This window comes from Xenopus tropicalis, chromosome 2 (assembly GCF_000004195.4).
Source record: "Xenopus tropicalis strain Nigerian chromosome 2, UCB_Xtro_10.0, whole genome shotgun sequence".
Taxonomy (NCBI): domain Eukaryota; kingdom Metazoa; phylum Chordata; class Amphibia; order Anura; family Pipidae; genus Xenopus; species Xenopus tropicalis.
The window spans coordinates 68963695-68991346 of NC_030678.2; the positions used below are offsets into that span (position 1 = coordinate 68963695).

General features: G+C 40.9%; 1 protein-coding gene across 4 annotated transcripts in view; it reads right to left on the bottom strand.

Annotated features, from left to right (window-relative positions):
- uhrf1bp1 (uhrf1 binding protein 1) overlaps window positions 1–27652 on the bottom strand; it is a 195667-nt gene that overhangs the window by 74700 nt on the left and 93315 nt on the right. For all 4 annotated transcript variants that reach the window (XM_031896854.1, XM_031896853.1, XM_031896855.1 and 1 more), the window contains 4 exons: window positions 5783–5920; window positions 5565–5641; window positions 5330–5456; window positions 4478–4656 (listed from right to left, as the gene is read on the bottom strand). In XM_031896854.1, coding sequence (XP_031752714.1) covers window positions 4478–4656; window positions 5330–5456; window positions 5565–5641; window positions 5783–5920 — 521 coding nt within the window. The remainder of the gene's footprint in view (window positions 1–4477; window positions 4657–5329; window positions 5457–5564; window positions 5642–5782; window positions 5921–27652) is intronic.

Consider the following 27652-nt stretch of genomic DNA (forward strand, 5'->3'; position numbering starts at 1 on the left):
CTCCATTGTGGCAGGGAATTTGATCAGACACCTTGGATGCAGTGTGCCTGCCGATTCGCTTCAATATATTCCACACCTCTGATTACGCGGTGGCCTTGAGAGATGTGCGTGGGAGGGCTGGTAAGATCATTGAGGTGATTTCTGTATGTTTCCCAACAGCTTTGTGTTCTAGATGTTATTCCCCCTTGTTTGTTTTGTTCTTTTAGTTTTTTACCGTTTCCTTTTGATTTGTTTATGCACTATTCACTATACTGTGCTTGCCTAGCAACGTTTGTTGGCGCCAACCTGCACATTTAAGCGTTTGTGTTCACTGTATGTCGGTCTCCCTGCTGAAAGTTCCAGGAAGGAACTGAAACGTCGGATCAATAAAAAACCTTGTAAGATATTACCCTTTCTTCTATTTTTTCTGCTAATGAGTAAATCCTGTGATTACCATTAAGCCGCAACAAGTTTAAAGGAGAAGGAAAGGTTCAAAATGTAAAAAAGTGCACCTCTATCAAAAGAAACACAGGATTTATTGTCTTTTTTGTGTACATATGTTCTTCTGTGTCAGACTTTCTGCTCTCCGAAATATCCTTCAGGACACGGCACAAGCCTACTCAGTTTGCTCCTCGTTCCTCTCTCCCTCTCCCCCTCCCATTCCTCTCTTGCTCCCCCAAGCAACTGTGCTGTGTAATCTGAGTACCAGCAGCACGGAAGCTACTAAGACCAAGCTAAAATGGCATCTGCTATCTTAAACAAACAGTGGAAGTTTTAAGGGCTGTTTACTCAAGTATGCTAAAGCTTTCTACAGAATAAATATAGTGTTCTAGCTTGCAGTTTTGTGACTTATCTATTGGCAATAAAATGACAATATGCATTTCTTTCTCCTTTAACCCTTTAACTGCCAACGATGTACGACGTAGATTTTAGCGATGACAGCCCCCTGGGCAACGAGCCCGGCAACGAAAGTGTCACAGGGCCAACCCACAAGCAGCAGACGCCTTCGCATCGCGTCTGCTGCTTGGTCCCGCTTCCCTTCCCCCTCCCCCCCAGCACCGGCCCACTGAGTTCCTGTGACATGGAGGACAAGGACTGCAGCACCGAGGACCAGGCAAGCTTCAGGACAGGTAACGGTGAATATTTTGCATTGATACACACTTAAACACACATACATACATACATTTACACACACATACAGCACACAATTTTGCAGGTTTTTTTTTTTTATCATTTTGCGTACTTATATACACCTATATATACTCACTTAAACACTGTCACACAACTTTTACACATGTACACACATACTATTTTTTTTTACCACTTTGTTTTTAGTTTCTTTTCCCTAAAAACTGTTTATTTTGACAGCGTGACTATTGGATCAGATATTCTGACCACTAATTACACTGTCATGTGACTTATTTTGTCGTTTCACTAATTTGCACAATTTATGTGGTTTTATTGCATTTTTATCCCTGTATTAGTATTCCTGATCTGTTTTTAGCATAGCTTTGCCATGTGTAGCTTTGGTGTAGAGAAATAACTTTACCTATTTTGAATTCATCATAATGTGTAATACATAGGGGATGTTACGGCACATTATACGCTGACAGGGGGCTCTGTGTGCAAAAGCTGAGTTAGCAGGCGAAAAATCCATATGCGCTATTTTCATTTTGGGGTCAGTACATACCACAGACTTTGGTATATCTATGCATATTGGGCATCAAACTGTTCAGTAGACCTTAGGTGTTTCTATTTGGGGTGATTTGCTTTTGTATGCAAGAAACTGTGTGAGATAAATGCGGCAAATGGCAACATTTTTAGGCGATTTTCTGAAATGTCATAAAAACCACAAACTTTAGGAAAGCTTTGCAGATTGGTACTTTGGTGTAGAAAGGACTCTTTACCGATGTTGGATTTGTCAGAAAGTGTACTTTCCAAAACTATATGGTTTTCTAGGTTTTTCTGTATAGGTAGGGGGTGTTACGGCACATAATACGCTGACAGGGGGCTCTGTATGCAAAAGCTGAGTTGGCAGGCGAGAAATCCTTATGCGCTATTTTCATTTTGGGGTCAGTACATACCGCAGACTTTGGTATATCTATGCATATTGGGCATCAAACTGTCCAGTAGACCGTAGGTGTTTCTATTTGGGTTGATTTGCCTCTGTATGCAAGAAATTGTGTGACATAAATGCGGCAAATTGCAACATTTTTAGGCGATTTTCTGAAATGTCATAAAAAACGGCAAACAGGAAAGCTTTGCTTACCCATTATAGATTTGGGGGAATGTGTACTTTCCAAAATTGTATGGCTTTCTGGGGTGAGTGTACTTTTTTTGTAGCATTATCACACATAAAGGATGTAAATGTGTTGACTTTGCAGGAGCTGAAATGGGGTGTATGTTCCCATTGGGGCCCCTACATATTTGGGTAAACCTATACATATTGGGCATCAAACTGTTCAGTGGACCCCTGGTGTTCAAATTTACGGTGTTTTACATTGGTACCTAATGCTGTGTGGGAGATAAGATGCTGCAAAGTGGAAGCTTTGAGGGGATTTTTGGAGATGTCATCAAAATTGGCAACTTTAGAAAAGCTTTGCGGCTTGGTACTTTGGAGTAGAAAGACACGGGTACCCATTTTAGATTCGGGAGAATGTGTACTTTCCAAAAATATATGGCTTTCTGGGGTGAGCATACTTTATACTAGCTTTATTCCACATATAATGATGTAAATGTGTTGATTTTGCAGGAGCTCAAATGACAGAAATGATAGATCATATGGGGGTATGTTCACATTGGGGCCCCTACATGCCACATTACTTAGGTAAACCTATGCAGTGCTTTGGAAATTTGGTAGTGTACTGCTGGGAGTTTTTGACCTACACAAGTGAAAAATCTCCACAAAACTATATATATTTGGTATTGGCACGTTCAGGAGACATGGGACTTTCCCAATCAGTTGTATTTTTGTGCATAAAATAATTTTTGTTTCTGGTATGTGTGTTTATATTATGGAAAATATGATTTTTTAAATTTTTTTTAGACATTTAGAAGCCTATATCTTGTTACAGAATTGGAATAACATCATAATTCTACCATATTTTGAAAGATTTGGTTGTCCTGAAAAAAACAATATATTGTTTTCCTGGGTAAACTAAAAGTCCCCAGAGGAAAGGCCCCTAAAGTTAAACAGTGCAAAATGTTCAAAAACTGTCTGGCAATACAAGTTCCGCTTTGACCAAAATGGCTGACAGTGAAAGGGTTAAATAAGTCTTAAATCCCGGTGTTAGCACCCCTTCAAAAATGGAACATCCCAGAGCAATCAAGTTTGTGGTCTATTCTACTGCACCAGCAAAAGTTTGGACTTAACTTCACCCCTTCCCTCAGTAAGAAGCATACAGACAGATTGTTTCTTGGTTTGTCTACAACAGGGGTGGGCAAACTACGGCCCGCGGGCCACATCCGGCCCCTTGGCCTTTTTAATTAAAGAGACCAAGGGGGCGTATCGCTGGCCCGGCCCTGCCCGCCCTGGCCCGGTCCGGCCCGGGGGTAAGTAAATGTGGCCCGTGAGCCAAAAAGTTTGCCCACCCCTGGTCTACAAGCATTCTCAATTGCTTACTGTTATTGTTAGTTAAAAAAGTTAATTAAAAAATAATTTTGGCCACGGTTAGTTCATATGAACCTTCTAATTTCTCTTGATCCTGCATAAGCTAGGAAGCTGCCATTTTATCTGATGGACTGGCTCACCCTTCTAACTGTCTATGCTCAAAGCACTGATTTGCCACATAAAGATATCTGTGTTACTCTTTAGGGCTCTGGCACATGGGGAGATTAGTCGCCCGCGACAAAACTCCCTGTTCGCGGGCGACTAATCTCCCCGGGTTGCCATCCCACCGGCGAAAATGTAAATCGCCGGTGGGATGGTATACGCGGCGGCGCGATCTCAGTGAAAAATCGCGCCGCCGCGTATGCCATCCCACCGGCGATTTACATTTTCGCCGGTGGGATGGCATTTCAGGGAGATTAGTCGCCTGGGACACAGGAGATTTGTAAACTAGTAGATCTTAGCCTGAGTAGGCCACCCATGTGCTGGGCCAAGTAGGGATGACCAAATTCTGGCACAGGGGCCAACAATCAGATCACACAGTGGGACCAGGACCCTGTTAATGCACCAATGTGGTCCTCATCCCATGGGATATATCTATGTATGTATCTAGATTTAACTAGAATTCTGCAGAGAACATTCTGCAAAACACTGGGGAGAAGTTGTGAAAAAAAGTTATTACATTTGCGTCATATGCAACTGTTACTAATTTGTATACTATAAAAAACTTTGTGTGGAATTTCACCAAAATATTAGTACAAGTAAGTTGTGTAATACTTTTGCCTCCTTGCCCCACCCCTTGAAAATTTTCTATGGACGCCGATGTGCAGAACTATCAAGAAGGTCAAGGACCATTAGCAGAAATATAATAAGACAAAAAATGTGACACACCTTCAAGTTAAACCCATCAAGGCGAATATCTCTATGTTCTTTAGCTTTCTCAGGCTCTTCAGCAAACTGATGAATGTGGTGGTACATATCCAACATGAATTGATTTAACCACAGAATGGAGGGTGCAGCCAGACAGAGCAGCAAACCATGTAACTGAATGTACAAAGCAGGAGAGGGCACTGTTGAACAAAAGAGAATATGGAAAACTATTGAAGATTTAAAGTTAAAGGAAATATAAAGTTGCTGGGCTGGCAGTAAACAGGTGGCCACAACCACCTTGTCCCAGGCACCCTACGTGAGTTCAGATTTAGTGCATGCACAGTACAGAAATCTTCAGAAAAGCTATGACTGCACATGCAAAATCATAGCTTTTGTAAAGGATACCTGGGAGTCTGGGACAAGATGGTGGTGACCTGTTGTGCACAAAGGTACCCTGTGCAGATGTACTTTTTAAGGGGCATGCCAGTCGGGGAGATTAGTCGCCCACAACAAATCTCCCTTGTCGCGGGCGACTAATCTCCCCGAAATGCCATCCCACCGGCGAGAATGTAAATCACCAGTGGGATCGCATACTTGGCACCGAAATCGTGAAGTTGCCTTGAGAGGAAACTTCACCGATCTCAGTGCTGCGTATGCGATCCCACCCATCCCATTCTCGCCGGTGGGATGGCATTTCAGGGAGATTAGTCGCCCGCGACAAGGGAGATTTGTCGCGCGGCAACTAATGGCCCTAAGGAAGAGAAGCAGCAGCTTGGGGTAAGAGATAAGTGACCTTACAAATTGGTACCCTGCAGAGAAGCATCAGTCATCCAGTTACTGACAAGGTAATTGATTACATGATTGCATATTTACCTGGAACGTTTTCTCCAGGAGGATGGTAATATTCCATGTACTGCAAGTGGATGGCAGAGAAAGAGTAAGGAATATGCCCACAGGAAAGAAGTGGGGGCTTCTGAGCAGCTTGACCAGATGAAGAGATCTGGAGTCAGGAACAGTTAAAAATTAGTTTTCTTTTTAGTTAATAGTTTTATCAGTGATTATATTTTTGTATACCAAATTCAGTCCCTTATACTTTTATCCTCCTCACCTGATGAATGTCTATGCGGTCTACCCGTATGAGAACACAGAAGAAATATAGTGGAGGTGAAGACGTACTCATTTTGCCTAAAAGGAAAAAACATTGAAAAAAACCAAAAGGAAATAAATAAGGGGAAATAAAAAGAACTCTGGAAGTTGTAGGAAATGAAATGGTCCAGGAACTAAAGTTTGGCATGAAAATTACTTAGAACACATGGCTTTTTATACTTTGTTTTGTAGGAGATGTTCCATTTGCAGTGAGGTTTGGTTCTTCTCGGGACTGTTTCTCCTTAGCAAGATCCTGTGTCCATTGTTCACATGTTCCAATGGCAGGGGAAACATAATGCCAGTGAGAAAAGCTCTGCCCTGTGAAAAAGAATATCACACCTAAAATGATACTATAAACAAAAAAGTTTTTTTTAAAAGAAAAACAAAACATTAATCAATTAAATTAATACATATCTATAAAATAATTGATATGATAATAAAGGACCTTAACAAATCAAAACCAAAAGAATCCTACCAAATTTGAATATATATCAGTAAATATTGCCCTACATATTTTACCTTAAAGGACATGTAAACCCCACACATAAAAATTTAATCAGTGAACAGCCTCTTTGAAATCTTTCAATACCTGCCACACTGGTTGTCCAGAGGTTAATAGAAAAGGTCCCTGGGCCGATTCTAGCTGCCGATATCGGTCCCTTAGACTGATTCGGCAGCTAATCGGGCCATGTATGGGCACTACCGACAGGCGGTAAATCAGCCAGATATCGATCGGGAAGGTTAAAAAATCTAGTTGGATCAGGGACCGCATCGGCTTGTTGATGTGGTCCCCGAACCGACTTTGCCTATACCCGTTGTTATAATTCGATCATTTGGTGATGTCGCCAAGCAAGCGGATCTGAAGGACCTTAAGGCTGCAACATCTCCTTAATCACTTAGGTTTCCGTCTCCTCCTGTAATCCACATGGCCCCTCCCTCAGGAATTTGCTTCAATTTCTGGCTTGTGGGCATACTCAATTGTTCAAAACTCAGATTACTAAACACACCCTCCAGTCTAGCAGCCAGTAAAGAGATGGCATTGCTGGTTCCCATAGAAACTCAGCTATAGCTGTCTGCTTCAGTTTTTTTCTCCTGAGCTCACCTTTACCATTAGAGTGCTCAAACAAAGCAGAACTTTCTGCCTGTGTGAGCCTGTATTCTTGATGAAATGTATGCTGAATAAGGGTCTGTGTGTGTGTATGCTGTTTGCAGATTTAAATGTATCTGATTATGTATCAGGTAAAATGGCCACCAGGTGAAAGCTATTTGCTTTAGGAAAATGTGACGGTGCTGGCAAGTGGAGGGGATATATGCAGTACAAATGATGCCATTTGGGTGGGGGAGACGTGCCCAACTGATATACACTGTAGTCAAGTGTAGGCTTTACATGTCCTTTAAGGCACCATTTGGTGGTCTGTGGATCACTTGACAGGACATTATGCAATATTATGTAAAGTTGTGTTATTTTGGGAACAACTATTTAATTTACTTCTAAAAATCTTGCAGTCACTTTTCATGCTTGCACTGAGATGTGACCAATTACCCTTTATCCAAATAACTGATTTACTTTTACTACACTGCTTTAGCAATAAAACAAACAAATAAGAGCTCTGGCTACAATAATCAATGTTAAAATATAAAATGGATACCTCTTATGCAATAGAAGGTACCACAACATTATTACGAGGAGAAAGATTTAGCTAATTATCCACTTACCCTTGTGCAACATACTATCCCTACCTTGCACAGCCTAATATGCATCATTGCTGGAATTATGCTAATTATTAAGGTAACATTTCTGAATTTGGGCATTTCATTAACAGGTATCTAAACCAAAAATATTTATTGCTCTAAGCTTACAAAGAGAGTATAGCGGGCTAGTATTAAGCTTTTGACTTTAACAGTTGAGTGTAAAAATAAACCTGGGTAAAATAGATAGACTGCGCAAAATAAAAAAAAAATTCAATATAGTCAGCCAAAAATGCCAGATGACTAAAGGGGTGTCTCACATAACAGCCAGAATACTACTTCCTCCTTTACAGTTCTTTAAACTGTTACCAGTCAGTAACCAATCAGTTACTTGAGGTTGGGGGGGGCATATAGGACATAAATGTTCAGCTAGTTTGCTTTTGAATCTGACCTGTTTGCTCACAAACTAACTGAACAGTTATGTCCTATGTGGTCCCCCCTAAATTCTGACTAACTTACGTTAGTGAAATGAAAGTAGTCTTCTGGCTATTATGTTAGACATCTGCTTACACCAGCCTTTATAGATTACATTTTACTATCTAGTTTACTAACTATATTTTTATTTTGCTATCTGTTATACCCAGTTTCATTTTTACACTGAACTGTTCCTTTAATAAAGTCATCAACCCTAGGGTTACCTAATTATTAAGCATTATTACTAATGTGTGGCAAGAATTTGACGTGAACTTCGGGGGATTACAAAAAAAAAACTGTGAGAATGCTATTGGTGGTGTTAAATATGGGGGCGTGACAGCTCTGCCTGGAATGCAGGGTGCAAACAGCAAAGTGAAAACCAAAAAAAAAACCAGGCACAAATTGCATTTTGCACACTGCCTGAGGGGTGGGCGGGGGAGGAAGAGGCATGTAGGTGTCCTCCATTTTATATTTCAATGCCAAATCGCCAAAACATTGGGTAAATTCCAAAATCTGCCTCTGATCTATATTTTACACAGTAACACACCACAGTAAAATAATATATTACAAATAATGATGTTTTAACAATTTCTTCTTAAATATATGTTAAACAAAAAAAAAAACAAGCCCACACATCAGTACAAACCTCAGGATTATAGCACTTTAACTTCCATATGGTCTTTGATACACAGAAAAAATTCCAGAATAAAAACTAGGGATGCACCAAACCCACTATTTTTCAGCCGAACCCTCAAACCCAGCCCGATGGATTCAGCCGAATACTGAACTTTAATTAGCATATGCGCTGCGTGCGTGGAAAAATCCCCCCCCCAGCATTTAACCCTTTCCAAATGCTAATTAGCATTTGGAAAGGGTTAAATGCTAATTAGGAATCGGTTCAGCCGGGAACGTGGATTAGATCGAAACCAAATACTTCACAAAAAAGACTGCATTTCGCCCGAATCGCGAATCAAGGATTCGGTGCATCCCTAATAAAAACTAGGGAAAAGCGAAAGAACTTGGTAAACACATTTTTTTTGACTGCTATACCTTTAGCACTGTTTTGTTGTTTAATTACTCCACCAACTGGTTTAACCCTTTAAGTGCCAGCAGAATTTGACATTTCAGTTCCCCTCAGTGCCAGACGTTTTGTAAACATTCTGTGCTCTCTCTATTTAGGGGCTTTTACTGGGGGCAGGGTTAAGTTTAGGTAGGCAAACTATATATTGTTTTTTTCAGAACCTGAGCTTTCCAAATATGCCTGAGGTTTTGTGTATTTCCACTTCTGGAACAAGATTTAGAGCTTGAAATACAAAAAAAAATTTATACCAGAAACATATTTTATTTTATGGACAAAAATTCAACTGATTTGGAAAGCCTCATGTCTCCCGAACGTGCCAATACCTGATATGTATAGTTTTATTGAGATTTCTGACTTCTATAGATCAAAAACTCCCAGCACTAAATTACTAAATTTTCAAAGCATTACAGCAGAATACGGCATACTTTAGATTCCAAAGCCAAAAATCCTGAAACATTAGGTTTACCCCAGGAAACCATAAATTTTTGAAAACTACACATTCTGACGAATCCGAAATGGGTAACTATGTCTTCCAACTCCTAAGTACCAAACGGCAATGCTAAAAAATTGCCTCAAATCTTCCACTTTCAAGCATCATATCTCCCACATAATATTAGGTACCAAGAAAACACATCCTAAATATGAAAGCCAAGGGTCAGCTGAATAGTTTGATGCCCATTGTGCATAGGATCCAAAAGGAAGTTAGTGCATACAAAGTGTATACACTGCAATATAAGCTACCGGCATGTACATTATGTGCCATAAGACCACCTAACAGTAAGGAGACCCTAGAAAACTATACATTTTCCAAAAGTACACATTCTGACAAATCAAAAATGGGTAAATACATCTTTCTACAGCAAACTACAAAGCTATGCTAAACAGAACGTTGTTTTTTACATTTCTGAAAATTGTCACAAAGCTTGCATTTTACCCCATTATGTACCCCCACATTTTGTACCGTATCAACATAAAACATTCTAAATGTGAAAACCAGGGGTTTACTGAACAGTTTGATGCCCTATATGCTTAGATTTACCAAACTACAGGGGCACCCAAATAAAAATAGTGCATATGAATTTTCACATAAGTCGCTCCGGCTCGTGCAAATTTTGCACCCGTGTGTATTATGTGCCATAAGACCCCCTAACAGTATGGACACCCTAGAAAACCATATATTTTCCGAAAGTACACATTCTCACAAAACAAAAATGGGTAAATACAACTTTCTACTGCAAACTACCAAACTACAAAGCTATGCTAAACAGAACGGTTTTTATGACATTTCTAAAAGTTTCACAAAGCTTGCATTTTACCCCATTATGTACCCCCACATTTTGTACCGTATCAACATAAAACATTCTAAATATGAATGCCAGGGGTCTACTGAACAGTTTGATGCCCTATATACATAGATTTAACAAACTATGTGGTGTACAGGGGCACCCAAGTAAAAATAGTGCATATGAATTTTCACATAAGACGCTCCGGCTCATGCACTTTTTGCACCCGGTATGTGTATTATGTGCCATAAGACCCCTAACAGTAAGGAGACCCTAGAAAACCATATATTTTCCGAAAGTACACATTCTGACAAAACAAAAATGGGTAAATAAAACTTTCTACTGCAAACTACCAAATTACAAAGCTATACTAAACAGAACGGTTTTTGTGACATTTCTGAAAATCGTCACAAAGCTTGCATGTTGCCCCATTATGTACTCCACATTTATCAACGTACCAACATAAAACACTCTAAATATGAACGCCAGTAGTCTACTGAACAGTTTGATGCCCAATATGAATAGATTTACCAAACTATGTGGGGTACAGAGGATGCCAAATTGAAATACAGCAGACAAAGTAACAAAGAACAATGTAAAAAGCAATAAAATTGATAAAAATAATAATGCCTAATAATATCTGCGGTCAGAATAACAGTTTGAGTATTTTGGCTTGGGCAAATAAGTTTTACAGACAAAAGTCAAGCGAACAACAACTATGCATAACTAAAAATGCAATACAATGGCTAAAAATGCAATAAAATACCCAAAAATGCACCAAAATCACAGAAAATGTAGTAGAAACACCAAAATAATACACAAAAGGTATTGCGCAGTGCGGTTAGCGAATACACTATCCGCAATGGCAATAAAACAATTTTTTCAGGCAAGAATAAAAAAGATGCGATTAAAAAAAAAATCACAAAATTACATAAGTGTGTGTGTGTGTACACATGGTAAAATGTGTTTTGTGTGCATGTGTGTGAGTGTGCGCAAGTAAGTGTGAGTTCTGTAAGTGCTGTAGGTGCTATGAATGTGTGAAAACCTCCCAAAAATGCATGTGTGTGTGTAAGTGTGAGTATAAGTGTGTATTAGTGTAATAAGTGTGTGATTGTGTGTGTATTTGCCACTTACTTGGGGTCTAGAAGGTCAGGATCTGCAGAACAGACACGATCTGGCACAGCAGCAGCAGCTCATGTGAGGGGGCGGGGCAGGAAGCAGGGTGGGCCAGAGGGGGAAGCTGCAGAAAGGAGACAACTGCCGGGGAAAGCCACGTGGATGGCAGGTTTGTCCTATGGGGCCCCTTGGCGATCGCGACCCAGGGGCCACTCGTTCCCCCCTCTGACTGTTGTCTGGAGGCTGAGGAATGAGCAGGGAGCGAAGGAACGGCTTGAAAAGCCGTTCCTCCGCTCCCAAACCCGGAAGTGCAGCAGGACGTAGAATCTACGTTCTGTGGCACTTAGGTACTTTGGTACCCAAGACATAGATTCTACGTCCTGTGGCACTAAAAGGGTTAAAGTATTTTCCTTTCTAACCTACCATACCTTTACCATGTGTAATCCAGGAAAAAGATGAGTATAGCTGCTATATATATATATATATATATATATATATATATATATATATATATATAATTCACAATTGGTCCGCACTCCCTCCTTGTTCACGTGTCTGGTAGTCTCAATGGGTGCTGCATCTGGTTGTTCCATGTATACAATACTCCATGAGTTATGCGCACTCCACTTTTCAATACTTTATTGTAGATAGTTACATATTTATTACATCAACGTTTCGGTCCTGGTCTTGGACCTTGTTCACGATGTTATACCCTCAATACACAGTTTGTTCAATAAAACCTTATATACATAATTAACCCCACCCACATGTTACGCATCAGCTAGAAAGCCCCACCACCCCCGTCCGGCATAAACTATGCTCGCACCGGGGCAAGTGGGACCCTTACCTACACAGATAAAAAAAATAAACATATTATCCCAATTACATAATTAGACCTATAGATCACCTAACTGGTAGAAAACAATTAAGGGAACAATACTCATTTAGTCCTTTTGGTGCTAATGTGTCAAGTTTCTTAATCCAAAAGGATTCACGTTGAAGTAGCAGCCTAGATCTATCACCACCACGTCTCGGCATGGGCACATGATCTATGGCCTTATAGCTAAAGGTAGGTAACCTATGGCCCACCTCTAAAAAATGCTTTGCCACAGGTTTCGTGGTTGCATTATCCCTAAAGGCTATATTGATCGCTGATCTGTGGGCATCCATACGCTGGCGCAATGTCAAATCTGTCTTGCCAACGTACGAAAGCCCACATGGGCAAGTGATCAGGTAGATGACATGTGTTGTAATACAAGTGATACGGTGCCGGATTTTAAATCGCTGTCCTGTATGTGGATGAGTAAAAGTCGCGCTTGGCGTCATGTAACGACAGGATATACAGGTCGGGCACCTAAAACACCCTAATTTTGTGTCATTCAACCAGGTACCAGCACCCTTAGCTTGCAAATAACTCCCAACTGGATCACTTACCACCAGCATATCTCTCAAATTTTTTCCTCTGCGATAACCAACTAGGGGAGGATTCGGGCAAAGTCTGCCCAAAGTAGTGTCAGCTTTAACTATTGCCCAGTTAGCACGCAGAGATCTACCCAAGTTTTGTGTTACACTGTTATATTGAGTAGAGAAGATCAAACCTCTCTCATGTCGTTTCACTCTCTCACCTCTGACTATCTTGCCAGCTTTCTCAAGGGCTATCTGTAATGCTTTATCTCCGTATCCACGTTGTAAAAATCTTTCCTTCATCTCCATCAATTGCTGGTCACGTATAACCGGGTTAGAATTATTGCGAAACACTCTGCAAAACTGTGAAATAGGCAAAGACCTTTTAAGGGCAGGTGCATGCGCACTAGTGGCATATAACAGGGAATTTCGATCAGTAGTTTTCCTAAAAAGGGAATATTCAATATTCCCCGTGCCAATCTTTAACTGCAAATCAAGAAACTGTACCTCACGTTCACATGTCGCAGTGAACTTAATTGCATCGGTACACTTATTGAGGTCAGTAACCATTAGTTGGAACTCTACTTTCTTGCCCTGCCAGACAATGCAAATATCATCGATAAATCTCTTATATAGGAGTAGTTTATGCCCATACTTAGGTAAAATATACATGCTTTCAAATTGGTGCATGAAGAGATTTGCATATGCTGGTGCCATCGATGCCCCCATCGCCGTACCTGTTAGTTGCTGGTAAAAATGTGACTCAAAACGAAAGTAGTTAAACCTTAAACATACTTCAAGTAGGTCCAAAACAAACTGAACCGGAGGACCCACAAAATCTTTGAAGCATTCAATCGATTTACAAACCGCAGCTATTCCCTCCGTATGCGGTATGCAAGTGTAAAGGCTTACTACATCAATGGTTGCCAAGAATATTTCCTGGTCATTTGGTATTTTAAGATCGCGAATAATTTTCAAGAAGTGAGGTGTATCACGAAGGTACGAAAAAGTAGACTGCACCACCGGCTGAAGTATCTTATCAATGTACACACCTAATGGTTGTAACAAACTTTCTCTTGCTGACACAATTGGTCTCCCCGGTGGTGCAGTCAAACTCTTATGCACCTTTGGCAATGTATATAGCACAGGGCATTTATGATGCAATATAGTCAAATAGTCAAATACATTTTGAGAAATCCAGCCATTATTCACGGCCCCCAACAATAATTTATCAATATATGACTTAAAGCCCCATACTGGATCACCATCGAGTCTTTTATACACTTTATTATCCATAAGTTGGCATAAAATTTCCTTCTTATAGTCATCATAATTAAGCAAAACTATGCCCCCTCCTTTATCCGCGGGGCGAATAACTATTGAGGAATCGTTGCGCAGAGAGTCAATCGCTAATCTCTCAGCTCGAGAAAGGTTACTCCTTTTCCTAGTCTCATGGGATGCCATCACTTCAATATCTTTCTCTACAGCGCTTTTAAACAGCTTAACCGCAGGGTTTTGTGTGGGGGGACAAAATTGACTCTTTAGTCTCAGACTTGCATCACCTGTAGCTCCATCTGATAATTCAATGCCAAAGTGATCCTTCAAATTCAATGTCCTAATAAATCTAAAAAAGTCAATGTCCCACTGAAACTTATTAAACGCACAAGTAGGCACAAAAGTGAGACCCTTTTGCAATACAGATAATTCGGCCTGCGATAGCGTATGGGCTGAAAGATTAAAGATAGGGGTAATCATCGGCGGCGCGGCCTGCCTCTTCTTCCCCCGCCTCGTGGGGTACCTTTTCCGCCTCTGTCTGTGGGGGGCAGCGGTGGTCTCGCTGCTGTTTGGTCGCCCTCTAAAAAATCAGTTCGCACAATAGTATCACCAGGGTCATTATTACTTACCCCCTGGGTGGACATAGGCAGACCAGAAATCCCCTCATCGGGGTCCGACTCACCGGAACTCGTATCAACCGAATTCACCGGTCGTGTATAGATGGAGCTACAGGTGATGCAAGTCTGAGACTAAAGAGTCAATTTTGTCCCCCCACACAAAACCCTGCGGTTAAGCTGTTTAAAAGCGCTGTAGAGAAAGATATTGAAGTGATGGCATCCCATGAGACTAGGAAAAGGAGTAACCTTTCTCGAGCTGAGAGATTAGCGATTGACTCTCTGCGCAACGATTCCTCAATAGTTATTCGCCCCGCGGATAAAGGAGGGGGCATAGTTTTGCTTAATTATGATGACTATAAGAAGGAGATTTTATGCCAACTTATGGATAATAAAGTGTATAAAAGACTCGATGGTGATCCAGTATGGGGCTTTAAGTCATATATTGATAAATTATTGTTGGGGGCCGTGAATAATGGCTGGATTTCTCAAAATGTATTTGACTATTTGACTATATTGCATCCTAAATGCCCTGTGCTATATACATTGCCAAAGGTGCATAAGAGTTTGACTGCACCACCGGGGAGACCAATTGTGTCAGCAAGAGAAAGTTTGTTACAACCATTAGGTGTGTACATTGATAAGATACTTCAGCCGGTGGTGCAGTCTACTTTTTCGTACCTTCGTGATACACCTCACTTCTTGAAAATTATTCGCGATCTTAAAATACCAAATGACCAGGAAATATTCTTGGCAACCATTGATGTAGTAAGCCTTTACACTTGCATACCACATACGGAGGGAATAGCTGCGGTTTGTAAATCGATTGAATGCTTCAAAGATTTTGTGGGTCCTCCGGTTCAGTTTGTTTTGGACCTACTTGAAGTATGTTTAAGGTTTAACTACTTTCGTTTTGAGTCACATTTTTACCAGCAACTAACAGGTACGGCGATGGGGGCATCGATGGCACCAGCATATGCAAATCTCTTCATGCACCAATTTGAAAGCATGTATATTTTACCTAAGTATGGGCATAAACTACTCCTATATAAGAGATTTATCGATGATATTTGCATTGTCTGGCAGGGCAAGAAAGTAGAGTTCCAACTAATGGTTACTGACCTCAATAAGTGTACCGATGCAATTAAGTTCACTGCGACATGTGAACGTGAGGTACAGTTTCTTGATTTGCAGTTAAAGATTGGCACGGGGAATATTGAATATTCCCTTTTTAGGAAAACTACTGATCGAAATTCCCTGTTATATGCCACTAGTGCGCATGCACCTGCCCTTAAAAGGTCTTTGCCTATTTCACAGTTTTGCAGAGTGTTTCGCAATAATTCTAACCCGGTTATACGTGACCAGCAATTGATGGAGATGAAGGAAAGATTTTTACAACGTGGATACGGAGATAAAGCATTACAGATAGCCCTTGAGAAAGCTGGCAAGATAGTCAGAGGTGAGAGAGTGAAACGACATGAGAGAGGTTTGATCTTCTCTACTCAATATAACAGTGTAACACAAAACTTGGGTAGATCTCTGCGTGCTAACTGGGCAATAGTTAAAGCTGACACTACTTTGGGCAGACTTTGCCCGAATCCTCCCCTAGTTGGTTATCGCAGAGGAAAAAATTTGAGAGATATGCTGGTGGTAAGTGATCCAGTTGGGAGTTATTTGCAAGCTAAGGGTGCTGGTACCTGGTTGAATGACACAAAATTAGGGTGTTTTAGGTGCCCGACCTGTATATCCTGTCGTTACATGACGCCAAGCGCGACTTTTACTCATCCACATACAGGACAGCGATTTAAAATCCGGCACCGTATCACTTGTATTACAACACATGTCATCTACCTGATCACTTGCCCATGTGGGCTTTCGTACGTTGGCAAGACAGATTTGACATTGCGCCAGCGTATGGATGCCCACAGATCAGCGATCAATATAGCCTTTAGGGATAATGCAACCACGAAACCTGTGGCAAAGCATTTTTTAGAGGTGGGCCATAGGTTACCTACCTTTAGCTTTAAGGCCATAGATCATGTGCCCATGCCGAGACGTGGTGGTGATAGATCTAGGCTGCTACTTCAACGTGAATCCTTTTGGATTAAGAAACTTGACACATTAGCACCAAAAGGACTAAATGAGTATTGTTCCCTTAATTGTTTTCTACCAGTTAGGTGATCTATAGGTCTAATTATGTAATTGGGATAATATGTTTATTTTTTTTATCTGTGTAGGTAAGGGTCCCACTTGCCCCGGTGCGAGCATAGTTTATGCCGGACGGGGGTGGTGGGGCTTTCTAGCTGATGCGTAACATGTGGGTGGGGTTAATTATGTATATAAGGTTTTATTGAACAAACTGTGTATTGAGGGTATAACATCGTGAACAAGGTTCAAGACCAGGACCGAAACGTTGATGTAATAAATATGTAACTATCTACAATAAAGTATTGAAAAGTGGAGTGCGCATAACTCATGGAGTATTGTATATATATATATATATATATATATATATATATATAAGAATGAATAGATGCCGCACTCACAAGTCTTAGTGAAAAAATAAAGAAGAATTTATTATATCAAACTGCTTGATATAATAAATTCTTCTTTATCTTTTCACTAAGACCTGTGAGTGCGGCATCTATTCATTCTTGTACTATACTATTTTATATACTGCACCCAGGCATCTGTGACCTTTTTTGACGTGAGTGCCAGCTTCCCCTCTTTTTTGATTTATATATATATATATATATATATATATATAATGCATATGGACAGGCACTCACGTATCAGTAAGTTCAAAGTAGCCTGGGTGCAGTCCCACCAAGGTTGGAAAAAATAGCTGTAGAGAGAGTCCGCACTCACAGGTCTTATCAAAAGTGTAGAGGTGTTTATTCAAATCAACATCTAACGTTTCGGCTGCATCCGCAGCCTTTCTCAAAGACAATGTGAAACAAACACTGGTGCACTGATAAACTGAATTTTATATATATATATATATATATATATATATATTACACCACACAGTCCTCGGATACTGATACACCTACGAGAGGACGCGGCGGACGCAGGGGCCGAGCAGCACGTATCATATCAAGCCCGGCCGCACCATATACTCCTGATTCTACACATTCTAGTTTTTTAGGATCCAGCACCCTTCCGCGCACTGTGGGCGTCCACATAAGAGACGAGGCGGGCGTCAGCACGCGGTCCACAAGATACACCAAAGCCCGGAACAGGTAGTTTTCAATTTAAGTTAATATGTTCTTTCACCACCTGAAATGTCACTACTGTCCAAAGGTCTGTCATTTGTTCCTACCACTACTACACAAACACTTGATATCATGATTGACATACACCGGTTCCAACGAACATTAAAATTAAAGGAGCACTTCCGAAACACTCCCAATTCTACTTCTGCTTTCAAGGCCCCCAGCCAATATGAACCTCCAAATACACCCAAATCTATCGAATCGTTCACGAGGTTACTTATCGATGAAACATGTAAAATACCTACCCCTATGCCACAACACCGCAACCTCACCAATTCGGAGAGGGCAGCAATCAAGAGCCTGACACAGAACTCTAACATTGTCATCCGACCAGCCGACAAAGGAGGCGCGGTGGTAGTGCAAGACAACAAGGATTACAGACAGGAATTAACAAATCAGCTTGCAGACTCTGGCACCTACCGTAAGCTTGATTGTGATCCCACTCGAGCTTTCAAAAAAATGCAACACTGTCACTTGGTCTACACTGTGGCCACATCAGTATGGACACTTTCAATTTTCTCACCAATGAATTTCCAAAATGCCCTGTCCTTTACACTTTACCTATGATCCATAAACACCCTACTAAACCTACAGGACGTCCTATTCTGAGCGCAAGGGACACTCTCCTACAACCACTATCGGTATACATCGACCATTTTTTGCAACCAATTGTCACACAATCCCCTACCTACATCAGGGATACAAGTGACCTGTTACTCAAGCTACAGGATCTTTACCCTCTACCGTCTGGAATACTACTAGCTACGATGGATGTATCTTCACTATATACTGTTATACCAATTGAAGAGGGTATCACTAACGTCCAAACTTTTCTCACACGGTTTCCTGCACCAGACAGACCCCCTGTTGAATTTTTGTCCACTCTACTACAACATTGTTTAACGCTCAATTATTTCAAATTTGAACTTTCTTATTACTTACAAATCAGCGGCACGAGTATGGGTTCGAATGTTGCTCCTTCTTTCGTCAATCTGTTTATGACACATTACGAGCAGACCTTTATCTTTCCCACTTATGGCACACATATCCATAGACTTTTCCGCAACATTGATGATCTACTACTACTGTGGACAGGTACAGCTGACCAATTTTGGACAATGGTCCACGAACTGAACCAATTACCAACAACAATTCGCTTTACAGCCCATCCTGATGATGGCCCTACTGCATTTCTAGATCTCAACCTCACGGTACACGCTTAACCACTTCTACATATAGGAAACCCATAGATTGCAATACTTTATTGCATCACGCATCTTGCCATCCTCCACACGATCTGAATAGCATCCCATATTCACAGATGATGCGAATGGTAAGAAACAATTCTGATCCTACCACACTACTTCAACAGACTGACGATCTGAAATCTCGTTTCCTGCAACATGGATATCCATCTGGCAAATTGGAACATAGCAGAGAGAGAGAGCCCTCTCGCACACATAAGCACAAGTTCTTCATGCTAGCAAATCACGCACAGGATCGTCTTACCTTCATCACTACCTTCACCCCAGATAAAAGACCACTAATGCCTTCCTTTATCATTGGTCAGTTCTCGAAAAAGACCGGACACTCCCTCCAATTTTCAGGTCCCAACCACGTATTGTATACAGAAGAGGCAGCAGTCTCAGGGATTTATTGGTAAAAACGGACCCTACACACTGTTATCAAACACCTCACCCAGCTTCCACCAAACTGGGTTGTTATAGATGTCCCAACTGCATCACTTGTAGCTCTATGATGACAGGTCCGACTTTTAATCATCCCCATTCAGGTCAGATCATCCCTATACTACATAGGGTCACGTGTACCTCAAAATTCATTGTTTACTTTATCAAATGCCCCTGCGGACTTTTCTATGTTGGCAAAACCATAACGACATTCCGTGACCGTATGGCGAATCATCGCTCCGCAATTCGGGCTGCACTCTGCACTGACAAGGCTGATACCCCAGTTGCAGCGCATTTCCTTGCACATAAACATCCCCTAGCCAATATGAGATGCATGATTATTGACTATATTCCTCCTCCTGTCCGTGGCGGTAACCGTGAGAAACTGTTACTACAAAAAGAACTGAAATGGATGCATAGATTGAATACTGTCGCTATGGCCTCAACGAATTTGTTTCATATGCTTCCTTCTACTTGAAATGACTGTTAGATATTGCTACATACCATATACCTATTGCTACTATGATCTCTCTGTTATATACTGTGACTTTATTGCAACATATACTGCAACATGTGTTGATACATTTTTGATCTTTTGACCCTTTCTCTTTTGTGTTTTATATTTCTGATTTCCTCTCCCCATGTGTCACTCCTAGCCCGGTATCTATGGCCGTAGGCAACTCCTATGTGTAAGGCTGATGCACGCAATAAGTCCCCTCTTTGTTTAACTTATTGTCGACACTATACATAACATGCTTCCCGGGGCATCTAACTCCTTTCATCTACCTCTGCCAGAACCAGGTTCTCTCTCCCTCTCTTATTCTTTTCTCTTGCTTTTTCCCTTATCTTTCTTTTTGTTCCTCTTTTCCTCTATAAACGGTGCGGACTAACTTCCCCATCACTACGTGCCACCTCCCCTACAGTGACATTGATGGATCAACATACTCTATTCTGTATACACTGTGTAATAGTGTGCTAAGTACTGCTAATAGGACTCATAATATACGAGGTCTCTTTATGCGTATGAGTGCACCATCCGTGACAACCGCTATAGTAATTGCACATGACACTGTACTTTCATAAATGTTTTTTTTATTAATGCCTGATACAACACACACGGTGCAATAGTGTGCATAATACTGTCCAATGGACCTATGTCTGTGAGGTTCCCCGTGACGTATGATCGCACCATCCGTGGGTTATAATTTGGGCTTATATCTGCCACACTATATTAATTTTATTTCCCCCCCCCCCTTCAGGGCTATTAACATAACCACTACTGGTTCCATGTATCCATGACATGTCTTGATGACATGATATCAACTTTTTTACACTACCCTACTTCCATATTAGTTCATCCTGATGTGCCAGGAACTAATAGTTATGGCTTTTTTTGACCGCGCTACCCCGGTGCCACTAAACACTGTCTGTCTATCTGATAGTTTGAGCCCGGTACCACCTGACAGCACAAGTTGTAGGTGAGTCTCGTCCCCATTGGTTACGAATACCGAGTGCATATGTGAAGCTCTCTACACTAGCCTATACACCGATCGGTACCGTTATTATTGTTCTGCTTGAGACGCGATATCCTCTCCTATAGTCACACCGCGACTCCGCTACCTTTCCTTTCTCACTACTTTACTTTGTCCTCTTTGCTCCATCTCTTCTCTGCTATTTCCCCCATCTGCCTCTGTTATTCCCCCTCTGCCCCTGCTCCGCTACTGACAAGCGGACCAATCTCTCTATGTGATCACATGCAGCGATATAAGGCGATCACGTTAGTCACTGATGTCCTGCGACTCCCAGATTAATGTTCACCTTCCTGTCTATTATTATTTCCCATACCTTGAGCTAGTTCATTCTGTACATTGACAATCCTTAAACTTGATGCTACTGTTGCGAAGCGCGAGTTGCAGTTCAGCACTAGATTCCTGTACAGGCTTTGCAATATACACCCACCTTTTTTTCCCCCTGACAGTTCTTTTGTTTGTGTTTTCGCTTTGATTAATGTTATCTATTCGTTTTCTTGTTATTTTAATGAGTTTTGAGAGCTTTTATGTTCACTCTGTATGTACTGTAAATGTCCTGTACTTACACCTATGATGTAACTTTTTGGCGCCAAATTCAGTTTTTTCAGTGCACCAGTGTTGTTTCACATTGTCTTTGAGAAAGGCTGCGGACGCAGCCGAAACGTTAGATGTTGATTTGAATAAACACCTCTACACCTTTTATAAGACCTGTGAGTGCGGACTCTCTCTAAAGCTACTCTCTCTCATTTATATATATATATATATATCAATCCAAATGGTGTCCGCACTCCAAAATTATGTATGCATAGAAAATAATCATCTGTGGCCAGCACACCCTTCAGGTGTGCTGGCCACAGATGATTATTTTATATATATATATATATATATATATATATATATATATATATATATATATATATATAATGGTGCAAAGTAACGGAGTTTTTTTTATCATGCTACTTATTCAATGTAAGTGCAAGGCGGGATCTGCATTGTGTCAGACTCCTGTATGGAGCCATCAATGATAGGGTATAATACCTTTTTAGAGTATAGTCGCCGAAAAGCTGATATTATATTAATCTGATCAAGAGCTGGGACTGGTCAGCACTCGTGGTATTAGTACCTCCTTATATTTAGGGGACATGAACCAACGAGGCATTCCTATTATGTCTCACTCTTACACTTAGCAAGGTCATACATCGAGTGTCAAATCCAAGAGGATAATGTGCCCTGCCATTAACACTCACTTTCAAAGTGAGGAAGGAACTAATGGCCTTTTGGCTAGATGCAGGTACTCCATTTACCGCTACTGCTGTGTCTAGGGCAATACAGCGAACCACAATATGGTGACAAGTAACAAATAATTTACTAGTCTAGATCTGTATTTGACCAAGCGCAGAGACAATGCTGAAGAACAAATTGAAATCCTCCATCTGTGTAGTTAACGCAAATATATAATAGTGCAGCCTCCAGATAGGAGCATAACATACCAACAGTCAGAATGACCTAAGAGATTTGTAGAAAAAGACAAATGAGAGGAAAATCGCACCAAGAGGACAGCAGCACATGAAACAACTAATTCCTTATGGGGTTACTTTGTTGGTCTGTCATTATAAAAATGATGGTGATCTGCATTCAATCACCATAAACATACAGAAGGATTAGTTATATATATCGTTTATAATGGTATCATTAGAATTAGACAAAGGGAGGAAAGGAAAAATCATGTTAATGTCATTGGTTGTCATTGTAGTAAAATCATATGAACCCAGACCCATCACACTATGTCAGATAAAAAGGGGCATATGATACTAGTTCATTTAGTCCAAACGGATTCAGAGTGTTGAGCTTATGGATCCAGCGGAGTTCTGCTCGTAGTAATAACTTGTCGCGATCACCGCCACGGATGGGAGGTGGGATGTGATCAATTATCATAGATCGCATGCTTGCCAAAGAATGATGTTGTGACAAAAAATGCTGGGCTACCGGGGTATCGGCTTTACCAGTGTCCAATGCAGCACGGATCGCTGATCTGTGGTTGGCCATGCGGTCTCGAAATGTGGTGATGGTTTTGCCAATGTAATAGAGGCCACAGGGACATCTAATGAAATATATGATATATTTAGATGTGCATGACACATGGTGTTTAATGGGTATTGATTTGCCAGTGTGTGGATGGTGGAACACAGTGCCTGTGACTAAATTGCCACAAGTTGTACAGGATGGGCATTTGAAACAACCAGGTCTGCTGTCGCTGAGCCACATAGTCAGTTTATCAAGTTTGTAGCAGTGCACGGGATCTGTTTTAATGAGCAAATCTCTCAGGCTGCGGCCCCTTCTATACGCAATCCGGGGGGGGGAGTCCTAAAGACAGGGGGTAGTGTTTTGTCCTTAGCCATTACATTACTGAATGATTGTAGATTGCATCAATAATGGATCTCTTATCGTGACTGAATGTGGTTAGAAAAGTCTTGTGTAGCTTCAGGGGTAATGAGCGCCCCGGATGCTTAAGTGAGTGACATACCAACTAGTACTTTCTCTTTCTTTTCTTTGCCTTGTGTGCCTTCTCTTTCTATATATATTTCCGATGCACTGCATCTCTTTTAATTGTTTGATTGCTAAATACTTATGTGCTAGGGATTTCTAGAGACAGTTCCTCTATGCTACATAGTAGCAATTTACAGAGGCAATTGACAGTTCCCTTTTTGCTACATTGTGGCGATTGTATATATTATTGTACACCTAAATGTTGCTATGTTTATAACTGTTGCCAATAAATGTTTCGTGCTTTTCATATGTAGTACTCCAATATACTTGGAGACAAAAAGTGTTTGTATATTGCGTTTTGTATATTGTGAAGTGTGACGTCACGCCTGCACGGGTTTGTCTGTATTTTCCCCCCAATTGGGGTATTTAGGGTTTGTTTGCACTCTGTGTTGTCACTTTGAGAAAGGCTGAGGTGTTCAGCTGAAACGTCAGTCCATCATCACATTAAAGGAATTTTTATTTTTACATAAGTCCTGTGAGAGCGGCTTCATCATTTCCTATTTTGTTTCCAGTTTTAAGGCTGCACCCAGGCAGGTTTCGTGCTTTAAACGTGAGTGCCAGTGGTTTCCATTCTTATATATATATATATATATATATATATATATATATATATATATATATATATATATATATATATATATATATATATATAAATCGTCCAAAGCAGACACTCACATCATAATCCAAATACAGAACGCCTGGGTACAGTATTGGAAAACAATGTACTAAATGTAGAGACAAATACCGCACTCAGGACTTAGTAGAAAAATAAAGGATTTGTTTATTGTCACAAACGTCAAACTCATAAGTGTGTGTGTGTATATATATATATATATATATATATATATATATATATATATATATATAGATATAGATATCCTGCAATAATCTTATCCCATCCTGCCTTGTGATAGCATTGTTGGTAGGTATAATCTATCCCTAATATTTGTATTATTTTTTTTTTTGTCTATGGGAGGAGCACGGGTCAAAACATTTCATTACAGTAATGATGCATTATTATTTGTATATGACAATAAACTTGAAACTTGGTATACCAATATAAATAATTATGTTTATGTTTTATACTTTTATGAAGTTTATATTCATGCTACAGTGGCTTGCAAAAGTATTCGGCCCCCTTGAACTTTTCCACATTTTGTCACATTACAGCCACAAACATGAATCGATTTTATTGGAATTCCACGTGAAAGACCAATACAAAGTGGTGTACACGTGAGAAATGGAACGAAAATCATACATGATTCCAAACATTTTTTACAAATAAATAACTGCAAAGTGGGGTGTGCGTAATGATTCAGCCCCTGAATCAATACTTTGTAGAACCACCTTTTGCTGCAATTACAGCTGCCAGTCTTTTAGGGTATGTCTCTACCAGCTTTGCACATCTACAGACTGAAATCCTTGCCCATTCTTCTTTGCAAAACAGCTCCAGCTCAGTCAGATTAGATGGACAGCGTTTGTGAACAGCAGTTTTCAGATCTTGCCACAGATTCTCGATTGGATTTAGATCTGGACTTTGACTGGGCCATTCTAACACATGGATATGTTTTGTTTTAAACCATTCCATTGTTGCCCTGGCTTTATGTTTAGGGTCGTTGTCCTGCTGGAAGGTGAACCTTCACCCCAGTCTCAAGTCTTTTGCAGACTCCAAGAGGTTTTCTTCCAAGATTGCCCTGTATTTGGCTCCATCCATCTTCCCATCAACTCTGACCAGCTTCCCTGTCCCTGCTGAAGAGAAGCACCCCCAGAGCATGATGCTGCCGCCACCATATTTGACAGTGGAGATGGTGTGTTCAGAGTGATGTGCAGTGTTAATTTTCCGCCACACATAACGTTTTGCATTTTGGCCAAAAAGTTCCATTTTGGTCTCATCTGACCAGAGCACCTTCTTCCACATGTTTGCTGTGTCCCCCACATGGCTTGTGGCAAACTGCAAATGGGACTTCTTATGGTTTTCTGTTAACAATGGCTTTCTTCTTGTCACTCTTCCATAAAGGCCAACTTTGTGCAGTGCATGACTAATAGTTGTCCTATGGACAGATTCCCCCACCTGAGCTGTAGATCCATGCAGCTCGTCCAGAGTCACCATGGGCCTCTTGGCTGCATTTCTGATCAGCGCTCTCCTTGTTCGGCCTGTGTGTTTAGGTGGACGGCCTTGTCTTGGTAGGTTTACAGTTGTGCCAAACTCCTTCCATTTCTGAATGATCGCTTGAACAGTGCTCCGTGGGATGTTCAAGGCTTTGGAAATCTTTTTGTAGCCTAAGCCTGCTTTAAATTTCTCAATAACTTTATCCCTGACCTGTCTGGTGTGTTCTTTGGCTCCCAATATTCTCTTAGATAACCTCTGAGGCCGTCACAGAGCAGCTGTATTTGTACTGACATTAGATTACACACAGGTGCACTCTATTTAGTCATTAGCACTCATCAGGCAATGTCTATGGGCAACTGACTGCACTCAGCCCAAAGGGGGCTGAATAATTACGCACACCCCACTTTGCAGTTATTTATTTGTAAAAAAATGTTTGCAATCATGTATGATTTTCGTTCCACTTCTCACGTGTACACCACTTTGTATTGGTCTTTCATGTGGAATTCCAATAAAATTGATGTTTGTGGCTGTAATGTGACAAAATGCGGAAAAGTTCAAGGGGGCCGAATACTTTTGCAAGCCACTGTATATGTCATCACCTCATGGCTCTTTAGTTATTGCACAGACATCTAAGCGTTACTCTCTTTCAGATGCCTCACTTCTTTTATGCATTATTGTACATGATTTTGACAGCAGTGTTTCAATGTACTTTGCTATACTATATTATGCTGTACAGTAACAGTAAGCACTGCTTTTTTTATTTCACAGTTTCACCTTTTCTTTTAGCTGTAGCTCAACAATTTGTCTCAGTTAGTTGATGAAGGAAGGAGTTTAGCTGCATGTGAAACTACACACTACCTCAGAGTAACATGTAGTGAGGACAGAACAGTGACTTTAAAGGACATGTAAAGCATGCCTCCCAACTGTCCCGCTAAAAGCGGGACAGTCTCGCTTTTCATCATTCAGCCCGCTGTCCCGGATTTTAATTTTAATGTCCCACTCCTTCCTGTGACGTCACGATTAGACCGCTCCAGGGCGCACCGAAACAGTGCAATGTGAACGCTGCATCTGAGATTCCAAAGCCGACAGGATAGATGAATTACTGCTGCCCTTTGGCTTTCTATGGCATCCCACCCCCCCTGCTGCCACAGTATGTATATTAGTTACTCACAGCCAGCCTCCCGGTCTCCTGCTCCGCTCCCTCCGATTCCTTCCCCCTCCTCCAGGTAAAAGCTTTACTAAACTAACACTTTTTAACTGCTTCCCCCCGCCATTCTCTGACTGAAGAGCTCTCCCCCTCAGTCTCCTTCATATTACCCAGAGTTATCCTGAACCTTGAGGCCAATGTTACCCCAGCCCCAATCTTCCTTACTGGTAAAGGATGGGACCCCTAATGGGGGACAAGTGTATCATCTATAATACCTTTTAAGGTTCTGTTAGCTACAACTCCCTGCACCCATCAATATCTAAAATGCATTCTGCACCTGCTATTATTTAGCTACAACTCCATGCACCCATCAATATCTAAAATGTATTCTGCACCTCCTATTATTAAGCTACAACTCCCTGCACCCATCAATATCTAAAATGCATTCTGTACCTTCTAATATTTAGCTACATCCATCATTATCCATAAAACATGCTGTTAATTGATGGTGGTATTTACAGTTTAGCTAGAGCAGGAGACCACAAGTTACACAGCACTGATAAAAGTATTGCTGAAATGATATTGCCTTACACATTTCACTGTAGTCACACTTATACTGTACACTGGAACGCTTGTGCAACAATGAAAAGTGTGGTAATTGCTGCGCGCGCCAAGTCTTTTTGTCCCCCTTTTCATTTTTCAAATGTTGGGAGGTATGGTAAAGCATACATTTACCTACAATGTATATCAGTTGGGCACGTCTCCCCCAACCAAATGGCATCATTTGTACTGCATATATCCCCTTCTCTTGCCAGCAC